The 21,671-nt window shown below is 36.5% G+C and overlaps 1 protein-coding gene across 1 annotated transcript in view; it reads left to right on the top strand.

Moving 5' to 3' along the window:
- Positions 1-21,671, top strand: part of CRACR2A (calcium release activated channel regulator 2A) — a gene marked incomplete at its 5' end in the record, with an annotated part of 43,352 nt that overhangs the window by 1,002 nt on the left and 20,679 nt on the right. The window contains 9 exons of the mRNA XM_084297126.1: positions 705-816; positions 2,961-3,126; positions 4,544-4,690; positions 8,335-8,425; positions 12,067-12,162; positions 14,960-15,147; positions 17,105-17,176; positions 20,009-20,054; positions 20,872-20,963. Coding sequence (XP_084153252.1) covers positions 705-816; positions 2,961-3,126; positions 4,544-4,690; positions 8,335-8,425; positions 12,067-12,162; positions 14,960-15,147; positions 17,105-17,176; positions 20,009-20,054; positions 20,872-20,963 — 1,010 coding nt within the window. The remainder of the gene's footprint in view (positions 1-704; positions 817-2,960; positions 3,127-4,543; positions 4,691-8,334; positions 8,426-12,066; positions 12,163-14,959; positions 15,148-17,104; positions 17,177-20,008; positions 20,055-20,871; positions 20,964-21,671) is intronic.

Below are 21,671 nucleotides of genomic sequence, written 5' to 3'. Positions count from 1 at the left end.
TTAAGTATCTGAAATGAGGTAGAGAAGCTTTCCATATCCTCAGAAACAAAAACGTGTCTGAGTATATGCAAGTGAGAGACTTTTAACTGCTTATGTTGAAAAAGCAAAAACCTCACGGTATAATGCTCAATAGTACCTGTCAATAACTTTCTGTCTAGTTGTGTTGCTGAATTTTGTGATGACTTGTGCTAATTCTGTGAAGCCAAGCAAGATAAGAGTGCAGATGGTTGCTGTGCTATAGGATTTTCCAGTATGTATTATCTCACTGAAGTTACTGAATGCAAAGTAACAACTATGTTTTTAGTGGTAATTTTGGCAAATCCCAATCCACAGAGAATTTCCTTTATTTTATTCTCATTTTATTGTCTTTCCAAAACTGAATAGCATATATTTTCACCTAGTAAAAGACCCATATATATTCATAAAGTTTTAATGTCTGTTTTTGCAAGGACTGTGAAGACATTTCTTTCTTTGATTCTGGGTTTTATGCTTGGATTATGGATAAATTTGTCATGAAGTCATAAGAGCATACCTTCCTCAGTTAATGTTTCAGCCTTTGAGATATATTTCAATTTTCCTTCTGGGTTAAAACAAACAAACAAACAACAAAAAAAAACTAAATTACAGGGATTTTTGTCTTGTTTATAGCTTCCATTCTTATCCTGTGGTAGCGAGTGAACTTACAGCATGTTTTGTGATTTCAGAGACTGTATCCTGAGTTACCTCTTAGCCTGGAAGAGCTTGAAAAAGTTTTTGTTATGTTGGATGCAGATGGCAATGGGTCACTTACCCCAAAGGAGTTCACCACAGGATTCAGTGAGTTTGGAAAGCATGTCTCCTATATAGACTCTTATTTGGGTTCTTTACTCTCCACTTGAATCTTTTATCCTAACAGTATACTTACGATGCACACAGGGAAACTGTTTCCCAGATACAGCAGTTATATGAAGAAGTGGTCAAACGATGTCTATAAGATGTCTACAGGAGTTCATTCTCACCAAAGGGCTCTAGGGTGTTTCTCTCCTGTGTAAGATGGGAAGTCATGGCACAGTGACACAGTGAAAACTCAATAACCTAAGTTATTAAGCAGGTATTCTTTGTTATGGCGCTGGATGTGTGGGGGATCTCTCCACCTAACTAACATGCACTAAGCGTTACTGGCAGTGTGCTTATATTAGTGGGATATATGCATATTCATTTCATTTCCCTTTAAGTCTCTTGCATATTCATCAGGCATGCGAATAATCATTAATATAGGTTCATCAGGTCTCCAAAGAATCATTAACATAGGTTCCCACACCTATTTGCATGCATACTGGAGTACTTGGGTGGATGAGCATCATATGACAAATATAACACAAAATACTTGATGAACAGCTATTATTCTTTTTGTCTTCCTAGTTTCCTTTTTATGAATGTAGCAGAACATACAAAACAAAAAGCTACAAAAGAAAAAAAACCTTTTCCTTTTCTTTTTTTTTTTTTCTTTTTAGTAGTCTTTGCAGTTCTTAAAATTTTTCACTCTCTTGTCTTTATATCTACCCTCTTTATCTCCAGGATGTGGCTAGCATTTTTGTTTGATGTATTCATTGTGGGGTCTCAGTTTCCCTACTTTTTGAGATCGATACTCTGGATCCAGAGTACTTTTCTACATATCCCCTCCACGCCCTCACACTTTGAGAAAATAATTTAGAATGTTTCACAGTTTGTTAATTTACTTGAGCCTTTCAACCCAGCTAACTCCAGTAATATGTATTCTTGCTTAAACTCATGTTAATTTAAACTGAATCAACTCATTTGTCAAACCATGGTTAGTTCTTGCAATCAGTTCTTCTATAGTGTTCTTCTATAGTATTTGCCCTTACTAGAGCAAATCCAAGATAACATTGATGCAGTGAAAACTCAATCACCAAAGTCATTAAGCAGGTATTCTTTATTACGGTGCTGGGTGTGTGTGGGATTGCTCCGCTCAACCTCCCCACACACCAAGGGTTACTGGCAGTGTGTTTATATTAGTGGGATATATGCATATTGATTTCATTTATTGTAAGTCTCTTGCATACTCATCAGGTATGCAAATAATCATTAACATAGGTTCCCACACCTGTTCGCATATGTACTGGAGTCCTTGGGTGGTTGTCTGGCATACTCCAGTGGTCTTTTAATGAAGACCAGAAGTCTTCCTTGCTGCTAAACTTCTGACCTTTGCTTTCATTAAAAAACTTCAGCAGTCAAGCCAGTTCTTGCTGGTTCCATTATCTTATGCATACGGTCTTTTACTCCCTTATCGTTGGGGTTATTAGCATACAATTGTGTTAGCTAAAACCTATATATTCAACATACTTTATCTTGTTCCCTGTCTCAACATGATGTGTTGCTGGATGGTGAATAATTGATGAGAAAGTCTCATGACTTCCATGCAAGTCCCTCGTAATTATGATGTGGTGCCAATAGACAGGAATGCCTGAATCTTGCTATTATTAATAGAAATATCCTGAATAGGTGGAAGAAAAGAATGTAGCGGTGAAGTCTAGAAGAATTAAAATACATGTGAGTCAAATGGAGGAAAAATGAACGTGAAAAAAAATCTAGCTTTGATATGCAGTTACAAGCAGGAATTTGAAGTATATTAAGAAATTTTAAGCATATCTAGGAGCACAACATCTATAAAGTGCTTGTTGCCACAGTTTATGTCTTTTGTTTATGGAAGTCTGAACTTTTTCAGTGTGTTTGTGAATTTTGAGGACAAAACCAGGCACAGACCTCAGGTATCCTCTTGTCAGGCCTCATGATTTAGTTGCTTAATGATGTTCCCTTTGCCCATAAACAAATGGGTTTTCCTTCCTAAAAATTATATTTACTGTTTAATTTGATCTTTGGTGTGTTCTTCAATGACATTACTTCTTATAGTGATTTCTGAAAATGCTAAACTTATAACCTATGTAATTTTTAAATCTTAGGCCAGTTTCTTTTGGGGCAGATTGCTTTAAATAAAGAAATGCAACAATCGGAAGCTGAAACAGCCTGCCTACCTAAAAGTGAAGAGACTGTGAAAGATGATGATGATGAGGAATTCCAGTTCTCAAATCTGATGGATCGGCTTGGAGCAAAAAAGGTCTTGGAGGAGTGAGTTTTACCAGCAATAGTAATAGATTACACAATCTTTTATGATTCAACTCTGTGGTTTGATTTTAATGGAACTCAAGATGAATGATGAGAAATAAGGCCTTTCATTAATACGGTGACTCTTTAAAAATTAATTTTCTTAGCCGTTAGAAAGGATAAAATGACATTCAGCCCAAAATTTCCAAGAGCAAAGCTATTGCACTGCAGTCATGTGAAACATGTCTGTTCCATATGAAAACTATACCACTGACATACCATGGATTTTGAAAATAGATAATTTCTAGTATGTTGTTTGAGAATTCACGGATGCTACTGATTTCAAAAACACAAACAGTGCATGGTGACTGTTTTTTGTTGTTGTTGTTGTTTGATAAGGAATGTGTTTAAAGTGCACCTGTTAACCATAAGCAAGAATGTTTGCTCTGCTCTGCATTTATTTGCATATTGTGATTGCTATGATGACACTTACCTCTTCTAGGAACAGGATGATGTCCTCTGAAACAAAGAATCATTAAAAACATCCACTGCTGAGTTTCTTGTGCATTGGTTGCATTGGTCTGATGTTCATTGGTTAATCACAGTCAATGTACTGTATCAAAGAAAGCACAGGGACAAAAATTGGAGAGAATCTGGACAGATAATAAGAATGTCTAAGAAAAGTATCAGTGATCCTTATCATGAAATATAAATGCTTATCAGTGCTTTTCTAACCTGACCGCCTGTTATAGAAAAGAGCTAATTGGCAGTCATCCTGAAAGGCTTTCAATATGAAGAGATTGTTACGTACTTTTTATATCCTCATCCTCATTTTGTCCTTTAAATATAGAACTCATGGCTGTCTAGGTTCAGCCTAACAGTGCATGTGGAAGAGAACGAGTCAGGAAGGAAAACCAAAAGAAGTTATTCAGGGAAATTTCAGCAAAGTGTTTTAAAAAATGTATCATTCACAGTAGAGCCTGAGTTTCATTCATTTGTCATGAGAAAATGTTTTTGATTAGCTTTTCCACCGTCCCTTGCCTACTGGATTGGTGGAAAATTCTCTGCTTCTAATAAAAGTGATGGGATGGTACTAATCACAGGAGACAGATGAGATATCTATCCCCTTTCTTCTCCATTTCTGGTTAGATGAAGTGTCTAACAAGGCATCCAACAAACAAGAAATTTCTGTGATTCCCTGCAGTCATGCATGACCTGATGTTATGATCAATATTTTGGAATAAAAGTGATTGTTATAATTTCCCACCTACCTCATCCTTTTCCAATCTGAGTCTGCGTAAACAGCCCTTGTTTTTAATTAGACTTGTGTTCTGACTAGTAATGCCTTGAAGCCTCCATTCTGTTACTAGGATGCGGCAAACATTTACTGTAGACTGAGGAATATTCTCTTATAACAATCTTTTATAATCTTTTGTTTCAGTGAAAGTGATGTGAAGCAGCTTTGGTTGCAGCTGAGAAAAGGTGAATCTCACTTACTTTCCAGTTTTGAAGAGTTACTGGCCAGAATTTTTTCCCAGCTCCAGGATGCAGATAATGAAAAGAATGAGTTGGAATGGGCTCTAAAAAAGTTAGTGCTTTTCTTTCTTGGTCAGTTTGTATAGTATTACATCTATCTTACCTACATTTAAGCCTTTGAAATAAGTGAAGCATTTCAGAGGAGAACTGAGGGCTATAATCACAAGAGTTCCTGTAACATGAAGTTTTATTAGTCGTGAATAGTAAAATTATACATACTGCAGAACTGTCTGAAATTAGGTTTTCTTTTCCTGTTAACAGATTGTATTGACTGAAATTCTTTTGCAGATGTCTTTTATTTCATTGCAATTCTAAGAACATACTAAGCAATTCTCATCTAGTTAATAAGTTTGACTCCAAAGGGCAGTCAGGTTTATGGTTATGCAGATTATAGTTGAAGTTCACCTATAATTTTTATTTATATCAATTTTATAATTTTATATGCATATAATTTACATATATATTAATAACTCCTGATTTTCAGATCAGATCTGGAAGCTCTTATGCTTTCTGAATTGTTTTAGTATCTTTGTGGGATATGGTATGAAACAGAGCAGTACAGGCTGTGCTTCCAATAGCTTTTTTGTCTGCTCTGTTAAATTTCAGTGCAATAACATTTTAGATTCATAGAAACAGCATTCAGACCAGCAGATACGTACACAGTATCTTTCATTCACAGTATCATTGTTTGAAAAATATGTTGAGATAAAGTTGTCCAACACTTATATATTAGTGGTGTTAGAACATAATATATTTGTAAGCATTGAGCAGTAAAGGCAAATATACTTGTTGAAAATTTCATCACTCTTTTTGTTATATTGAGAATGTAACAAGGCTTCTGAAGGAAGAAAAAGGAAAAACACATGGCCATTGAAGACAAACTAGTTGATACTGATTGCAGAATTTTCAAGTGTGATTTTTAAGCCTTGAGGCACCTTTTTAAGCCTTGAGGCACCTTGTCTGTTGTCAGCACAGTGAAAGTTATGTTGTCTGTTTTAGCCTACAGATTATTAATGATCATGTATCAATAACCATCACAGAGGTGGAGTGCATGGAGCATTAGCATTACCTGACTTTTCTGACTTATATTAAATTGCTACCTTAAAAATGCATTGTATCTTTATGTCTTTGTAGTAAAAACAGTTTTGTGTTAATTTCTTCTTCCTATTGCTCCTGCTAACTCCTCTGATGTCAGCACATAAATCCTTGCTTTGTTTGTAATGAATAGCTGGACGGAGTCAGATCTGTCACAGTAGTAGTGCTGTCTTAGATAACAGTGGGTATGAAAAACCTTTCCTGGGGAAAAAAAAAAAAAGCACAAATAAGAGCAAAGCTGAAGATAAGACCATACAAAAGGGGATATTTATTTATTTTTTTATTTATTTTTTATACCTACATACTTTTAAACACAAAGAATGGTCAGGATTTACTGTGGGGACACAGAAGATAAGAGATGCTGGTTATTGAGGTCTCATCATCTCTCTTGTGTTGTGCTTGGTGACAATAAGCACTCTTTGGAAGTTGAGAATGAATATGGACTTTCATTTTTCCTGCCTCAGCTCTGTGAGTCATTAAGCAATACTGCAGTTTACTCTCATCCTTTTGTCATATTGCTTACTCTTGACTTAGCCATTTATCCACCCTTCTTTCCTTTTGCACATCCACCTCGGTCCCTTTCTCTATCCTTGCATTCTCATAAATAAAAACAACTTGTTCCTAAATACTTTTGTGACTTCAGTTTTCATGGTGCTGCCAAAAACTATGCTTCAAAACACAAGAGGACTAACTAAAATTATTCTCCCTGTCAGAAGCAAGTAAAGTATTTAATGCTCTCATGGAAATACAGACTTCTAAGCGGTATGTTCTGCCTGTGCAAAGTTACAGGGTACATGTATTTCATTACACAGTCAATTTAGTTCTGATCAAAGTGATTGCATGAATACGATCTTTTAAAACATGATCTTAGCATGTCTACCATATCTTTCTAAATAATTTTTATGAATATGTGTAATTTTATGTCATTGAAAAATGCTATTATGACGCATTTTCTTATTTTAAAGAAAATAAAATTTGAGATCAGAACATGATCAGAACAGGGGAGTAAAATAAATTGCCTAGATTTTCCAGCACTCCCTGTTTGAAGCATTGCAGTCATATGAAGACGCCATCGTCTGGGCTGCTTTTCTAATCTAGTCTGAGTTTACACAAATGTAGATGACAGCAAATTTTCTCTTTTTCTTTTTTCAAATTGTTATGGGTTAATATATGTTTATTGCTGCTGTAAATCCTGAGTAAATACCTTCCACCCTCATTTCTATCTGTTACTAAAAATTGCAAGCTGGCAATGTCAAGTGTTGAGATATTTGAAAGGGGGAAAGAAAGACTTTTTTATAAAGTTACTCACTTATGTTAGTGTAGGTAAGCTTTTTCCAGTTTGCTTTCATTTTTTTCAGCTTTATGTGAGAAGTGAGTCAAGCTTTTTATAATTGAAAAATACAGACTTTGTAAAGCATTAGGTACAAAAATTATAGTACGTTCCCCAAAGTACAGAATTAATGTTTTTTTTGATTTTTTTTTTTTTGCTACTGTATATTCATTGTGTTGCTCTTGTTAATGTTAATGCCCTAGAAGGTTCTTTTCTTTATTTGTAATGGATGCATTCTCCAGATTGCTCAAGGAACAACTCTAATAAAAGAGATAAGGGGGACTATGTAGTAATGTCATATAAAGATCCTATTAATCTCTATTAAAAATCACTCTTGAGTGTGCCCTGAATTTGATGCAAAGTGATTTATGGTTTTCAATTTCTGGATTAATGAAAACAACATAGCATAGCATAGCAACAGAACAAAGGAACAGCCTTAACAGTAGTTTATTTATTTATTTATGGTCCAAACTGAAGCATCTACTTGATGTAATTCTTTATGTATCAAACTGCAGTGAGATTGTAATATTATAATGGTGAAAAGTGAGCTCTGTCCTTTCTTCCTTTTTCCTACTGTCAGATACGTATTTGCATAGCACATTTATGTCTGATCTTTAGCTGAGCTTTAAAAATTGTTTCTGCAAAGCTCTTAGAAAGTAAGTAAGGTGTCTTTCAAGAAGGACTTTCAGGAAGTCCATTCTAGCCAAAACTGCTTAGTCATGATAAAAGTACCTCATTTAATACTTTTGAATGGTGAACAATGCAGTCCTACAGTGAAAAGTGATGTTGCATTGGAAACACTTTTAACTGGCAAACTTAGACTCTGGTATTGTTATTAGTGTAACTAGAGAGTTCTATTCCTTAAATCTAAGATTTAGTAGTCATTAAAACTGCATAATGAACAGCTGCTTTATATGGAAACATCAGATGCATATCTTTACAATTTTTTTTGTGTAGCTTTTTTATTTTATGTAACATTTGAGCTGTTGAAGCTTTTTTTCCCCAAGATTTTGGTGTTTGCTGCTGTTGTTTCTTTGATTCGTTGATTTTTTTTCTTTTTTTTTTTTTTTTTTTTTTCTTTTTTAAAATCTGTGATCTTTCCTGCACACTTTCTTACCCTCAGTACACTCTCTGGTGACTTATGTTATGGCACAAAATGTGTAGGGCTTAGTTGGTAGTTATGAGACGTAACCTGAAGTAATGCTACAAAAGTAAAAAAAAAAAGTAAAAGTAATGCTACATACATTCAGTATACTTTTATCTCTTTTTAGAAAAACTGCAGCTTTTGATGAAGAAATTCAAAATCTCTATGAAGAAATGGAACAGCAAATCAAAAAGGAGAAAGAGCAGTTTCTCTTGAAAGTGAGTGTCTGTTGTTATTGCTAGCATGGATTCTGCTCCTATTACCAGTGGTTTTATACTCATCCTGGGTGTGGAATAAGAGCCTACAAAATGTGTTTCACAACAGAGTTATAAAAAACAGCATTTCCCTTACTGATGCTTTTGATCTGATCCAGGCTCCGCAGCTTCCAACTGAATGACTTTGATGGAAAGAACATCACTGTACTGTGCTCAGTGGTTGGCATAGAGTAGCAGCTGATTTTCTTTTGAAAGTCAATGGAACTACTGCTTCATTGTATTATCGATGCTCCTACAGATCCAACTGCTGGATACAGTTAGCAAAAATGTTTTCTGAGGTTGTTCACAGCAGCACTAATCTTATTGAGTTTTGCAAGCTCTGCTTTTGTGTAGTGGATAAGTTCTCACTGAACTGCAACAACAGCTATTCAAGTAATGGTAATTTCTGAAACCAGCACACCTGTTTGCATGATAATGTTACGTCAGATTCTTTTGTCACTGCCATACTTCCTCAAGAACACTTAACATCAAATTCCCTTTTCTTCTGAAAAGTCTACTTTAAATCTCACCTATTGCTTTTAATAATATATTCTTTTGATTTTTCTCTCCCTTCCCCCTCCCCCCCCCCCCCCAACAAGGAAACTAACAAGAAATCCTAACAGGCTGCAGGAAACAGTCACCTAAGAATCATTTGGGTGGGCACCTCTGCTGTTCTTAACTTTCACACTAGATCGGGTTGCTCAGGGCCTTGTCCAGTTGAGTTTTGAGTATGCCAATGATGAAGATTCCACAACAGTTCTGGGACAACCAATTGTAAGCCTTTTTGTTTTTTTGAAAGCTCTTGTATCAATGAAAACAATATATGTTTTCATACAACCCATGGTACTCAAAATGTTGCCCAAACTAGTGGATATTCATCAAAGATCACCTCAGTTCTCAATCAAATATGATATCTAAAGAAATCCTTTTGTGGTCCAAATGTATAAAGTTTGTTGTTGTTGTTTTTTTTTTTTCCCTGACATAAACTGTGTTAGAGCTAAAAGTGTCTTAATCAGTTGTCTAAAGAATCTTCTAAGTCTTTATTTGTCTCAAAGACAATAACATGATTCATAAACTTCAGTTTTTACATTCCAAGTTGAGAACAGTTTTCAGTGGTGAATGAGGTGAAACCTTTATATAAATTCTGCATATCAATTGAAGAATAACAAGTATTTGCAAATTTGCCTGCTGGTGGAAGAATTGGTTTATACGTTATTAACACCCCATAACTGAAGTTGTATTGAAAATTCTAAAACATAAAAACAAACAACCCCCCAACCCCACCAAAAAAAAACAAAACAAAAAACAAACCAAAAAAAAGTGACTCTATAAGCAGTGATCGTTGGATCCCTAATTAGTTGTATTTTTGAGGCAAAGCCATTTATTTCAAGCTGTTGCATTAAAGCTTCCCACTGAAGCTATTTACAGTTTAGTCAACGTTCACGCTAGTGGCTTAGTCATCTTTCACACTAGTGGTTGTCCTGATACTGTAAAAGTCGGTCAGAGAAACTCTCTAAGACTCAATTTGGAGTTTTAGAAAGCAGGCATTCTTTGTGGCACTGGATGCACAGGAGATTGCTCATTTCGTGTGCATGCCGAATTGTCCAAGCTTCAGGGGTTATAAACAGTTAGAACATGCATATTAATTAGATGTCAGAGAAATAATCAACATATTCATACTATTTACCATAATTTGTTAAAATAAGTAAATGTTCCTGACACATGCACATTTGTTTGTACTGGTGATCTTTGGTGGTTGTTGGTAGTCTTCCTGACTATGTTTGCTGCTTGAACCTAGTTGTTGCATATGCTCAGACCATCTTGTTCTTTCTTATCTTGTTGTTCCAATTTAGACATGCATACTAAACTAAGTGATTTACACATCAAAAAACATGTGCACACCATGAGTTCCTCACCTATTTTTTACAGGCACATCTTCCAGGCCTAGGTTATCTTGCACCCCTTTCCCCTGTCTTGGGATACAGTTCCATATGGTCTTACAGATAAGGCTGATTCTTTAGAGAGTAAGGTAGCATTAGATATACAAAGTTTCTAGTTTTCCTTATATCTAACTAAACATAGTAAAATATTTCAAATTTGGTTCTATTATTCTATAAGAGAGAGAACTATATGTTCTTCTGACTTGGTATCAGTATGACACTCAAGAAGTATTGTTTTTTAACATGACTAACGTGGGGAGATCTGATTGTTAATTTTTTTCTCTAATGCAAAGTCTCACAAAGACTCTACTGCCAGGAGAGATGCATTGATGCCATATAAAAAGGGAATTATTATGGCTTGAATATAGAATAGCTCTTGAAGACTACGTTTAAAGAAATTGTTAGGATAACAAATGAGTACAAATTATAGCTATTTAAGATACTTAGTACCCTGCTGACTGAAATCTGTATAAAGACCTGTTAGTCTGCCTTTTTCACTTGGATATATATTCTTCCACATAAGAAGCCAGTTACATGCATTTGATTGCCCTTTTATATGTACTGCTAAAGGGCAATATAAAGCAGCATGTTGGAACCACTCTTGTGCTTACTGTCTTCTTGTGGGAATTTTTATTTGGAGGCATCTTCCTGAGGAATTTAGGGAGTAGAAGCATGCTGCAGAGGAATAGGATAGATTCTGAGCTAATATGAACTGCCTGGAACCCCATTTTACTCAGGGGTGGCCTGATGATTTGTCTCAGCTGAGGAGTGTCTGAAGGAGTAATGCTGATTGGCACTTGGAGTTGACAGTGATTGCAAGATGATTAGATAGCAAAACAGTTGACAGATTGACATAATTGCTAGATGTGTTGCAGAGTTTGAGTCCCAGATCACTTGCTCTATCAGTGGAATATTGGTAAAATAAATTGTTGTTAGGGATAGATTTTGAAGGTAGCAGATAATGTTTCTTTTACTTCAACCTGTGTTGCAATAGCCTTTATCTCCTGTATCAGTCCTGATACCTTGTATTTGACCTACAGTATGGCTCCATAACAATTTAAATAGGTCCATCTTGGTTCTGTATCTATTGGTTCTATTCTCATCAGTTCATCACTCTACTGTATCAGCAGTTGTCTGGTTCAGGACAAAAATACAGAAAGATACTCACTTTTCTTTTTTTTTTTTTTTTTTTTCTTTTTGTTTTTAAATCTCCTGTTTGGTTTAACTCTCTGAAACAGCTCACTGTTGTAAGGAATGAGCATGAATGTTACTGTGGGAGAGGAAGAAGTGTTGCTGGAGATGGGAAGCTATATTGTAACTTTATTGGTTTAGGTTGGCTAAGCTCCTAAGTCTCATGGATATATGCTCTGAGTGTCCAAGACAGAAGATTTCTGCTTCCACTTTATAGTGGCTTGAGAACAATTCATGTGCAGTCACCACTTGCTCTAGTAACTGCAGTCATTAAAGTTATTGAACACCACCAGTTTGCAGAAGCTCAGCGTCTAGTTTTATGTATGATACCATCCTTAAATTGAGTTATATCACTAGCTAGTCATGTTCACTGCTAAAAGCTTTTCTATTATTTTCACAGCTGATTCCTTATGTTTCTTCCTGCTGATGAAATTGTGCTGTTCTATTGATTCGTTTCCCCTTTGAATTTTGCAGGACGCAGAGAGGTTTCAGTCCTATAGCCAAGAGCTGGAGTGCAAGCTCCTGTCGAAAGAACAAGAACTGGAACAATTGGTTCAAAACCAGAAAAGGGTATTAAGAGAGATCCTCAATTTTATTTTTTTTTTTTTAGATTATTATTTTTTTTAGTTTATTAATGTGATTTTTCTTTAGGTGCCATTTTAGGTACCAAAAATATAAGTTGGTGTGATGTGGTTCTGTCAAACTGTGATCCTCTGTTACTTTTGTATCATGGGTGTAGCTACCTGAGCGCATTTAAAAAACAGAGTTATGGCTGCTAGATTTCTATGTGTATGCTTAGGAAAATGTTACCTTATATATGTAGAGCAGTTTTTCTTTTATATAATAAAATGGGGGAAAAAATGATATTCTCCTCAGGTACTAGGTTAGTTTTATGAAATGTAACATAATTCTTCTGCCTGCCATGTGCTAATGCCCAGACAACTCAGGAATAGGCTCTTGGAGCTTGTATCTTTACTCAAAGCTTGTACCAGCTGTTTCTTTGCTTGTTTGGGAGGATTCAGCACTACAAACTTGAAATGCTCTCTTCTAAACAAATGGGCCTGATACACCTTTCTCTAATAATTGTGCATCTTCTTGAATGCTACTGGCATGCCTGCTTGTTGATGTGTTTAAGAAAATAGAATCAAGCCCACTGCTCTTGTCATTAGTTCTCTTGTATGGCAACAGCTTGTCAAGTTCCCCTATTAAAGCCTACTGTGTTTTATTTCTTAAAGTGCATGGCCTACTTGGGAAAGCAGGCTAATTCTTTATGTGTAAACTTGCTGTAAAGTCCCTTCAGCCCCTTCAAGGTCAGTAAATTAGAGAAGGGAAAAGGAGGTAACACTGGAATTTAAATGAGCAAACATTTAAACGTTTGCCACACTGCAGCACCAGAGCAGAATAACCTGTCCTTTGAAGATGTATGTGGAGACACAGATCAGGCATTTTCAGTCTGAAGCTAACTGAAAAACTATAAGAAAATATTTATTGTAATTTTGTAATGATTTTAATATTCTCTTTATTTATTTATTTATTTATTTATTTTTAAAAGTTTAAAGCTCAATTATCAAGCAGCAGTTCTGTGAAAGCCTTTTCCTGTGGTTGTCTAATATATTTGTGTTCTTAATTGGTATAAAACCACAGAAACTCTTCAAATGTTTACACTCAGTTTTAAGCATGGTCTAATCACATAACACTGGAAGAAACATCAAAAAGTTTTGTCTTATATTTACCTTATATATCTTGGAAAACAAAACAATTCTATGTTATTTTCTTTATTATTATTAATCTAATTTTATGGTTACTTTTTTCTATATATTGCATTATCAGTTTGTAAATTTTATTTGTAATTTCTAGTATAAGGGTGCAGAGGACATTATAAATGAATTTGCATAAGTCTCAGCAAAAGTGCTTTGGAAGGACAGGATTTTCCTATTACTATAAAAATTACACTTTTTTATGGAAAGGGAGCCTATGATGTACAAATGGAATTCTCTACTTCTTATTGTATGATCAGTATTTTATTATTTTCTGGTATAGTTGCCTACTCTGAAAGCTTAATTCAGTGTTATAGACAATGTTTTTTACACGTATTTTTTTTAATTCCTAATAATCACTTCTGAAATGGACTCTCATCCTTCCTCAGATCTGCTTTTGTTATACTATAACCCCACCATTTTCTGATATTACTCTTCATTCATCTAGATATCAATGTGTGCTAAGTTATCTTTTACCTGTCTAATGTTTGCCTAATACAGAGAGCACTGTGTCACTTTCACCTTCTCCTCTTGCATGGAAATATATTTTGACAATTAAATCTATTCTTGGTAATGGTAGCATGGTTTAATTAAAATTGCCATGCTTGATTATATGAAAGAACCTCTTGGGAATATACTTTTTTTTTTTTTTTATCTTTCTCCCTCTCTCTCTCTTTTTTTTTTTTTTTTCCTTCCCAATATAATTAAATTATTCCTGTGGTGGAAATGATTATCAAAAATGTGAAAGGAAACTTACAGATGAATTCAGTGTTGTTTCTGCTGATTTAGCCAGAGGGAGGCTCCCTTTTGAGGGTCATCTGCCTGACATGACTGAAATACTGATCTGATTCCATACTGACTGGTCTTCTGGAGGCCAGGGTTCCTTTCCCTAGGCCTTTTTGCTGGCTACCATGATCTTGAATTGTTAGCTTGCTCCCATGCTGGGTAGCTTAGACAGAGGACAAGGTATTCTCATTAGTGTTCCCAAAGAGATGAGTGACACAGAAGGAAGCACTGGAGACAAAGCACGTCCAGCATAGCATTGAGGGTAATGAGACTCGTACTAGGTAAAGAAGGCAGGTGGGAGCCAAGGAAAGTGCAGGAGAGTTACTTTGCTTCTCACTTAAAACGATGAATTCTGTGCTGATGGGAGTTTGATCTTGGAAATCTGAGTGAGAGGTCCATAAGAACACATCAGCATTCAGTAGCATTCAAAAATGCAAATCAAATGATGGGATTGTTAAGAAAGGCATAAAGAACAAAACAACCCCCAACCGTATAATACTGTATAAATGCTTCATTGTTCATTTGCACCTAAAATAAATGGGGGGTGGGGAGGGATTTGCAGCTCTGATAAGCAGCTAATTACACCTTTTTGCAGTTTGATCTGGTGCATTTTTGAAATGGATGGAATTCAAGGATAGAGTAGAATGGTTTTGTTTTAGTGTGGCATCACTATGTCTCTATGGAGGGCACCATATGTACTACATTCATATGTTGGTTTTGACAGAAATAGCTTCCCTATTCAGCTGACTTCTACGACTTGAATTGAAAAGTCAAAGTGCCTCAGTTAGTTATAATACTTTCTCTTCTCTTTTCTTCCACCCCAGTTGGAGCAACAATGTACAGAACTTCTCAGTGGCAAACAAGAAACCAAAGTAGAGAATGCCAAGCTGAAGCTGACTAACCAGGAGCTGCTGGATGACCTAGTGAGAACTTCTCATGATCTGCATTTGGCTCAACAACAGTTACAGGTTCTTCAGGAGGAAGCATCAAGGCTAAATGAGGAAAAGGAAATGTAAGTCATCAACTGATGTGATTCTAATGCTTTTGCCTGGCATGCCGGTGAGTTTCCTTCTCAAGGTACTCAGTGTTGTGATTTGAACCTGTGTTATAAGCAGAAACCATCAACAAAGCCAGTTCTAGTCATATTTCCCCAAGTAACTCAACATGTTTTCTGTTGTAGCATGCTGGCTTCTGCAGAATCTTTTGCTGCTTCTTCAAAATGTGAATGTTCTCCTCATTCCCCCATTTTTTGAGGTTGTTTAGAATAATAAAAAAAAATAGTCTAAACTAGTTTTAAAAGTATGTTTTAGTTTTGAAATACCAGTGAAATTAAAATTAGTTCTGGCACATTAATCCATACTCTTCAAAGCTCTATTCATGTGAAGTTCACTTCTCCAAATGTATCGTGACTATGAGACAACTAGGATGTACTTCTGTCCATCAAAAGCAAGTCTAATTCATCATTTTTGACCAAGGAGCTTGGCCAGCAAGATAAAAGGCAGCTTATGCTGCTAAATTAAAGCTCACACGAGGCTTTGTGGTGATCCAGACCATCATTCTGTTGAAATGTTTTGGATCTCAGATGCTGAATGTAAAAATATTTTTCAAGAAGAAATATTTACGATTCATATTTTGAAGGGTAAAAATGGCCTTTAAGTGACAGATCAACCTGTCTTGTTCTGTTCCAGCCTTCTGCATAAGGGGAAATATACATTACATTGAAGTTATAATTTGCAGAAGAGTTCATTGGAGGCCTTCTAATAGAAAATGTTTTTTCAAAAATGGTCATGGATCTGTAAAACTCTCTTGTTGCCTATGGAGAGCAGATGGATGACGTACAGTGGTGTGCATATCTTGCTAGAAGAAATAAATTTCATCAGTCAACTATGTAACTCAAGAATTGTGGCTATTTGGCATTTTTCAAATGTCATAGTCTTTTTCTGTTAAGCATCGTGCCAAACTCTAGTTAGTTACTGCTAATTTATTTTTTCTTGAAGGTATAAACAATGAACGTTGTTGATAAATGATTGTTTAAAAACTGGCACTGTGTTTAGAAGCCTATTTTTAGGTTTGCATATTTGATGTGTGATTTGGAAGTAGGCAGTAGAAATATTCCTCCTCAAGGCAGTTTGTTTCCTCTTTGAGGCCTCTATTTTCAGATCCAGAGCAAAGACTATGGAATGATCTGGTTTTAAAACTACAGAGGAAATCAGCCCAGTGGTCAGACTGCTACAACATTTGCAAAGCACTTTGGACTCAATAGTAGTTTATGGAACCAGATCTCAGCCCTACTCAACTGTACCTACAGTGTTGTTTTAAACATCTGTATCAGTCTGGTAAGACCTGAGTTGTTGAAGCAGGTGTAATATTCAGACTGCACACAGGAAGAACTTGAGACTTCACAGAACAGCATAACACATTTAAGGCCCGACATCATTGCATGAAGTTAAAGCAAATGGTGTAAATACAGTACAAATATCTGATACTCTGCATTCAGCGTTTAAGGTTGTACAACTATTTAAGTCATGAACTGAAAATAACTTTTAGGGATTGCAGACATGTGAGAATGACCTGTGGTCGCAGCAGGAAGATAAACTCAAATTTTGGTTAAATTGTAAAATGTTGCATGGTCTTCAGTGGCCATGAATGAGAAGGATTTCAGCTGTATGTCTTCTCTAAATGATGTGTCAGTATCAACATACACTAAGGTCCTTGGATGAAGAAATTATAAACCCTCTATCTTTTTTAAAAAGAACCCCTACTTCTACCTTTGCTAACTAAAGCTGCTGTGATTCTTGTGGGCCTTGGGCTAAATAAACTTCTTTTCTTAAACTAGTAACCAATCATACAGAAAAATGTCTACAGGTTTGGAGAAGCTGAAGTCTCAAATGTGGATACTCCTAGAGGGAAACATTTAAGCATTTTGCTACCATGGTTAGAAAAATTTTCTGTATTTCTTTACATTACAGAGAAGTATACCGTGTGACAGAAACCTTACAGAGGGAGAAGTCAGGACTTCTGAAACAGCTGGATTTCTTAAGGTAATGCAAACCTTACTTTCAAGAACTTCTTACATCATTCTAAAGATGTACATTAAGGGATGAAATGATAGTAGGTTATATATTCAGTTTATGTGTCTCAATGAGATCTACAGAGTGGCGTCTGTAAGAAGAGGCCAGGGGCTTCCAGTGGACCTACTGCAGGACACAGCTGAGCCCAGTAGCCAAGCTCCTGGTAACCCTTGGAAAGCATATTTAATAAAGGGCACAAAACACTGTGCAGCAGTAGAGAGAGGAGTGAGAAAAAATATGTGTGAGAAATGATCCTGCAGACAAAATGTCAGTGAAGAAAGAGGGGCAGGAGGTGCTTCAGGCCTCAGAACAGAGATTCCCCTACAGTCCATGTAGAGCCTATACAGGAACAGGCTGCTTGCAGAATCAGTGACTAGTGGAGAGGAGCCCCATAGAGGAGCAGATTTTCCAGCAGGAACTGCAACTGGTGGAGAACTCCTGCTGGAGCAATCTTTTCTTGAAGGACCATAGCCCATGGACAGGACCCACACTGGAGGAGTTTGTGAAGGATTAGCCTGTGAGAGGGACCCCACCTTTCAAGGGAAAAGTGTGAGGAGAAAGGAGCAGCAGAGAGGAACTGGTGTGGATTGACCACATTATCCTGTTATAATTCCCTGTGCAGTGCTTGGGAAGAAGTAGAAGAGTCTTGAATGGAGGCATGAGTTTCAGTCTGAGAAGAAAGGGGAATGTGGGACTATGTTTTTAATTTTTCTTCATTTCTTACCATCCTACTCTATTTTTAAGTGACAATAAATTTTATTAGTTTTCCCAAAGTTAAGTCTCTTTTGCCTGTGACAGTAATTGGTAAGTGGTCTGCCTGCCTTTATCTCTACCCATGAGCTTTTCCATCATATTCTCTCCTCCTCCTGCCCTGTTGAGGAAGGAGCATGAGGGACTGCGTAGGTGGGCAGCCAGCAACCAGCCAAGGTCATCTCACCATAAGATAAAGAAACAAAAGATAGTAAGATGGGTACAAAAAGCAATCCAGCTTTTAAGCCCTATTCTTAGGGCAGTAGAAGACAGTAAATGTGAGAGATGTTCTTTGTTTTGGCAATTTGGTAACTGGGACAAGCTCCTTCCAAAATGTAAAACAAAACAAGACTATGAACTGTTCTAAGCTGCCTTTGTGGCAGGAGCCTGGCCACTGGAGACTTGAAGCTTGATAAAAGTCTCTGTTATTTCTAAAGTGATGGAAATACTGCCAAAATGAAGAAGACTCTTACCCAAATGTGTTTATTTGTAAAATTACATAAAAATATACCCAGCTAATTTTCTCTGTAACATTTGTGTATTGAAAGACTTCAAAGTTTGGAGTTGTGTTCAGACAATTGTAACCCTTTTTTAATAAGCAGCAATTTTAGTTTTGTTTGTTCACTGGCTACAGGTTGTACTTGCCTGTAGGCCTTCACTCACTACGTTTAGTTCAGGAGCTCTGATTTAAAATTTACCTAAAACACTCCCATGCTAAAGTTTGAGGAATTTGCAGCCTTTTTCCTGTAGGCTGCTCCATGTGGGATGGTGTTGCCTGCTACTAGTAAGGGGGCAATAGATAGAAACATTCTATCAGTTCACCAAGGCTGCAGTGGCACCTCAGTCTCTTTTCTGGCCAGGCCAGCAATAAACGGAGACAATGAGTGATGTACTGAGCAGGTGTATTGTCAGATTTCATCAGAGCTGGCTGAATGCCTAGAGTCTACATTTCTTGATGTTTTCATCTTTTCTGCATAATGAATGAAGCTGGATGTTCTTCTAGAGGGACTTTTCCATGGCTGTGTGATGATTAAAAAGCTTATGGCCAGCTACGCTCCACCAAACTGCTTTCTCACTCCCCCTCATAGAAGAACATGGAGAGAAAATATGATGAACAAAAGAAAAGCCCATGGATTGAGATAAGGAGTAGTTTAATGACAGGAAAAGAGAAAGTGAAGGCCATGCAGAAGCAAAAGAAGAAAATTTTTCTCTACTTCCCATCAGCAAGTAATATTCACCCATGTTTTGAGAAGCAGGGCCTCAATATGCATAGCAGTTGCTTGGGAAGACAAGAACCTTCATGACTAGAACCCCAGATTCTGCTTCTCCTTCTCCAGCTTTTATTACTAAACACGATGTCATACAAAATATACCTTTTGTCACTTTAGGCCAGCTGTCTTGGCTATGTCCCCTCTCCACCTCTTGCCCATCCTGACCCTACTGGCTTTTGTGAGTTGGGAGGAGTTGGAGAGACAGCCTTCATGCTGTGCCAGCATAGTTCAGCAACAGACAAAATACAGGTGCACTACCAGTGCTGTTCTGGCTACAATTGTAAAGCTCAGCACTATATGGCCTGCTGTGTAGAAAGATTCATCCCAGGCAGACACAACTATGGCTCTCAGGGGGATGTAACTGACCTTCACAGATCTCACCAGATGAACAGAGGTAGTGTTCATTATACCCTCTCCTCATTAAGAAGTCATGTATACTGTGAAAAGCTTTAAATATTCTAATTCAGAGTAAGTAAAAGCATATTGACTAGAACTGATTTTGATGTATTAAAGCATTTGTTTTGATAAAGTACAGAATGAGGGCCAGATGCCAGCTGGCTTTGATTGGCATAGCCCCACCGAAGACTCAGTAGTCCAGACAGGGAGCTGACTGTGCTAAGAATATAAATAGAGCATGATTAAGGGTGGAGATGTGCCAAATTAAAGTGCATTTTTTCTTGCTTTTTACACAGTCAGCTGTTCAGTCTGTTGGTGTTGAGTAGAAAATCCAGAAGTTTTATATACTTGGCCTCAGTGTTTCTTTTGTGTTCCCTCTTTGCAGGGAGAGGAACAAACATCTCAAAGATGAACGTGACATATTTTTACAGGTAAAGACTATCATTTTCAATCCCAGTGTTGAACAAATACATATAAAAACAGCTTTGAAATATGGGTATCAGAAGGCTGTGAAGGAGATAGACTTTTATGCTACTCCTTTTTTGCTCCATTCTTAATTTATATCATGTTCTCTCTTATGTGAGCATATGATTTTTAAATGTACTGAATAATTTTTAAGAGCTACATTTTTGGTATTATAAAGTTGGAGCTATCTTAAGGAAGATGAACCTATTTTATAAGAAGCTAGGGTTGCAATCATGAGAGGATGAAATAAACTAAAAATGGAACAATTAAATTGAGATAATTATTCAGTCAAGAGTAGCTGATCTGAAGCATTCACAGAACAGTACAACATGTGAGTACTTGAATCAGTACCTGAATATCTGTCAGTATTGGAAAAGAGCAGATCATATTAACTTTTCATCCAGCAGCAGAGAATGATCCCCTAAAAAGTTCCAGAAGTACCCTGGCTTCAGGAGACTAAGACCACTTAGTTTACAGTTATTTGTGTTCTTATCCCTACAAGAAGGTGCTAGGGTAAATTGCCATAGATCTACTGATTTTTCATGTCATTTTGCGGCTTTTTTGTGGTTCACTTTGTTTGCAAAGATGATTTATTCTTGCAGGGTCTGGAATTTCCATGTTCTGGTCGTCTATCGGTCAGAATTTTAAAGCATTTATGCCTCTAGAATGTTTTTTTCTACATTTTTTCTGTCATATTCATAGAGTTATTTCAGCATAAGTAATGAAGACAGCTAACCATAATGAGCAGGAGTAAATTAGTAAAAGTATTCTATATTTGTGCAGCAATGCAAAACAAGTGCTCGAAAAGCCAGCTGGAAGCAAAGAACAGGGTCTGTCATTGGGAAATACATAGAAGGCAATGTGCTGCCTAGTAGGTAAGAACTTTTTTATTTATTCCCTAATTCTTATTTAAGTATATTAGGCTTATATAATGGTGTGGGAAATTTTTTCCCAGGATTATTTCCTTCCAATATTACTAAGCATTTGGACTTTCCAAAGCATGTATTTTTAAAGCGTCTTATTTTAAGATTGATGTGCTCTCTAAGAAATTTGGAAATAAAGAGACAATTTTTCATTTAAAACAAGTGTCCAGTCTCCAAAGGCAAGAGACTTCTGCAGTTGTGGGTGATGGGAAACACAGAAACATACCTATTGCCCAGTGCTGATGTGGTACAATGTCCTTAGTAAGTCCTTGGAAGTGTATGCTTCCTCCCTTCTCATTGTAAGGGACCAGTAAGTAGCCCAGTTGTAAAGTATGGGAAGTTGAACTAGGGAAAAATGGGGAATCAACTCTCATCTGCATGATTGTGAACTTGAAATCAAGAGGAACAAGATGGTGATCTCAGTGAAATACTATCATATTTCTTTTGAGGCAAAAGGAGCTAGAAAGAAGACTGCTGTGTCACTTGGAAATAGCAGCTAAGACAACGTCCCCACCAGCCCAAGATCATGAAATGTAGGAAGAAACAGGATGCAGAGATAAATTTTTGTAAGTTCAGTACCAAGAAGTGGAGTGTGTTTGGCAAAAGCAATCATGACCCAAAATTCATATAAAAATTTAGATGGGAAGGGACCTTTGGATG

The sequence above is a fragment of the Netta rufina genome, assembly GCF_964035555.1.
Source record: "Netta rufina genome assembly, chromosome: 1".
In the NCBI taxonomy this organism is placed as follows: domain Eukaryota; kingdom Metazoa; phylum Chordata; class Aves; order Anseriformes; family Anatidae; genus Netta; species Netta rufina.
This window is presented reverse-complemented; position numbering and strand designations above follow the sequence as displayed.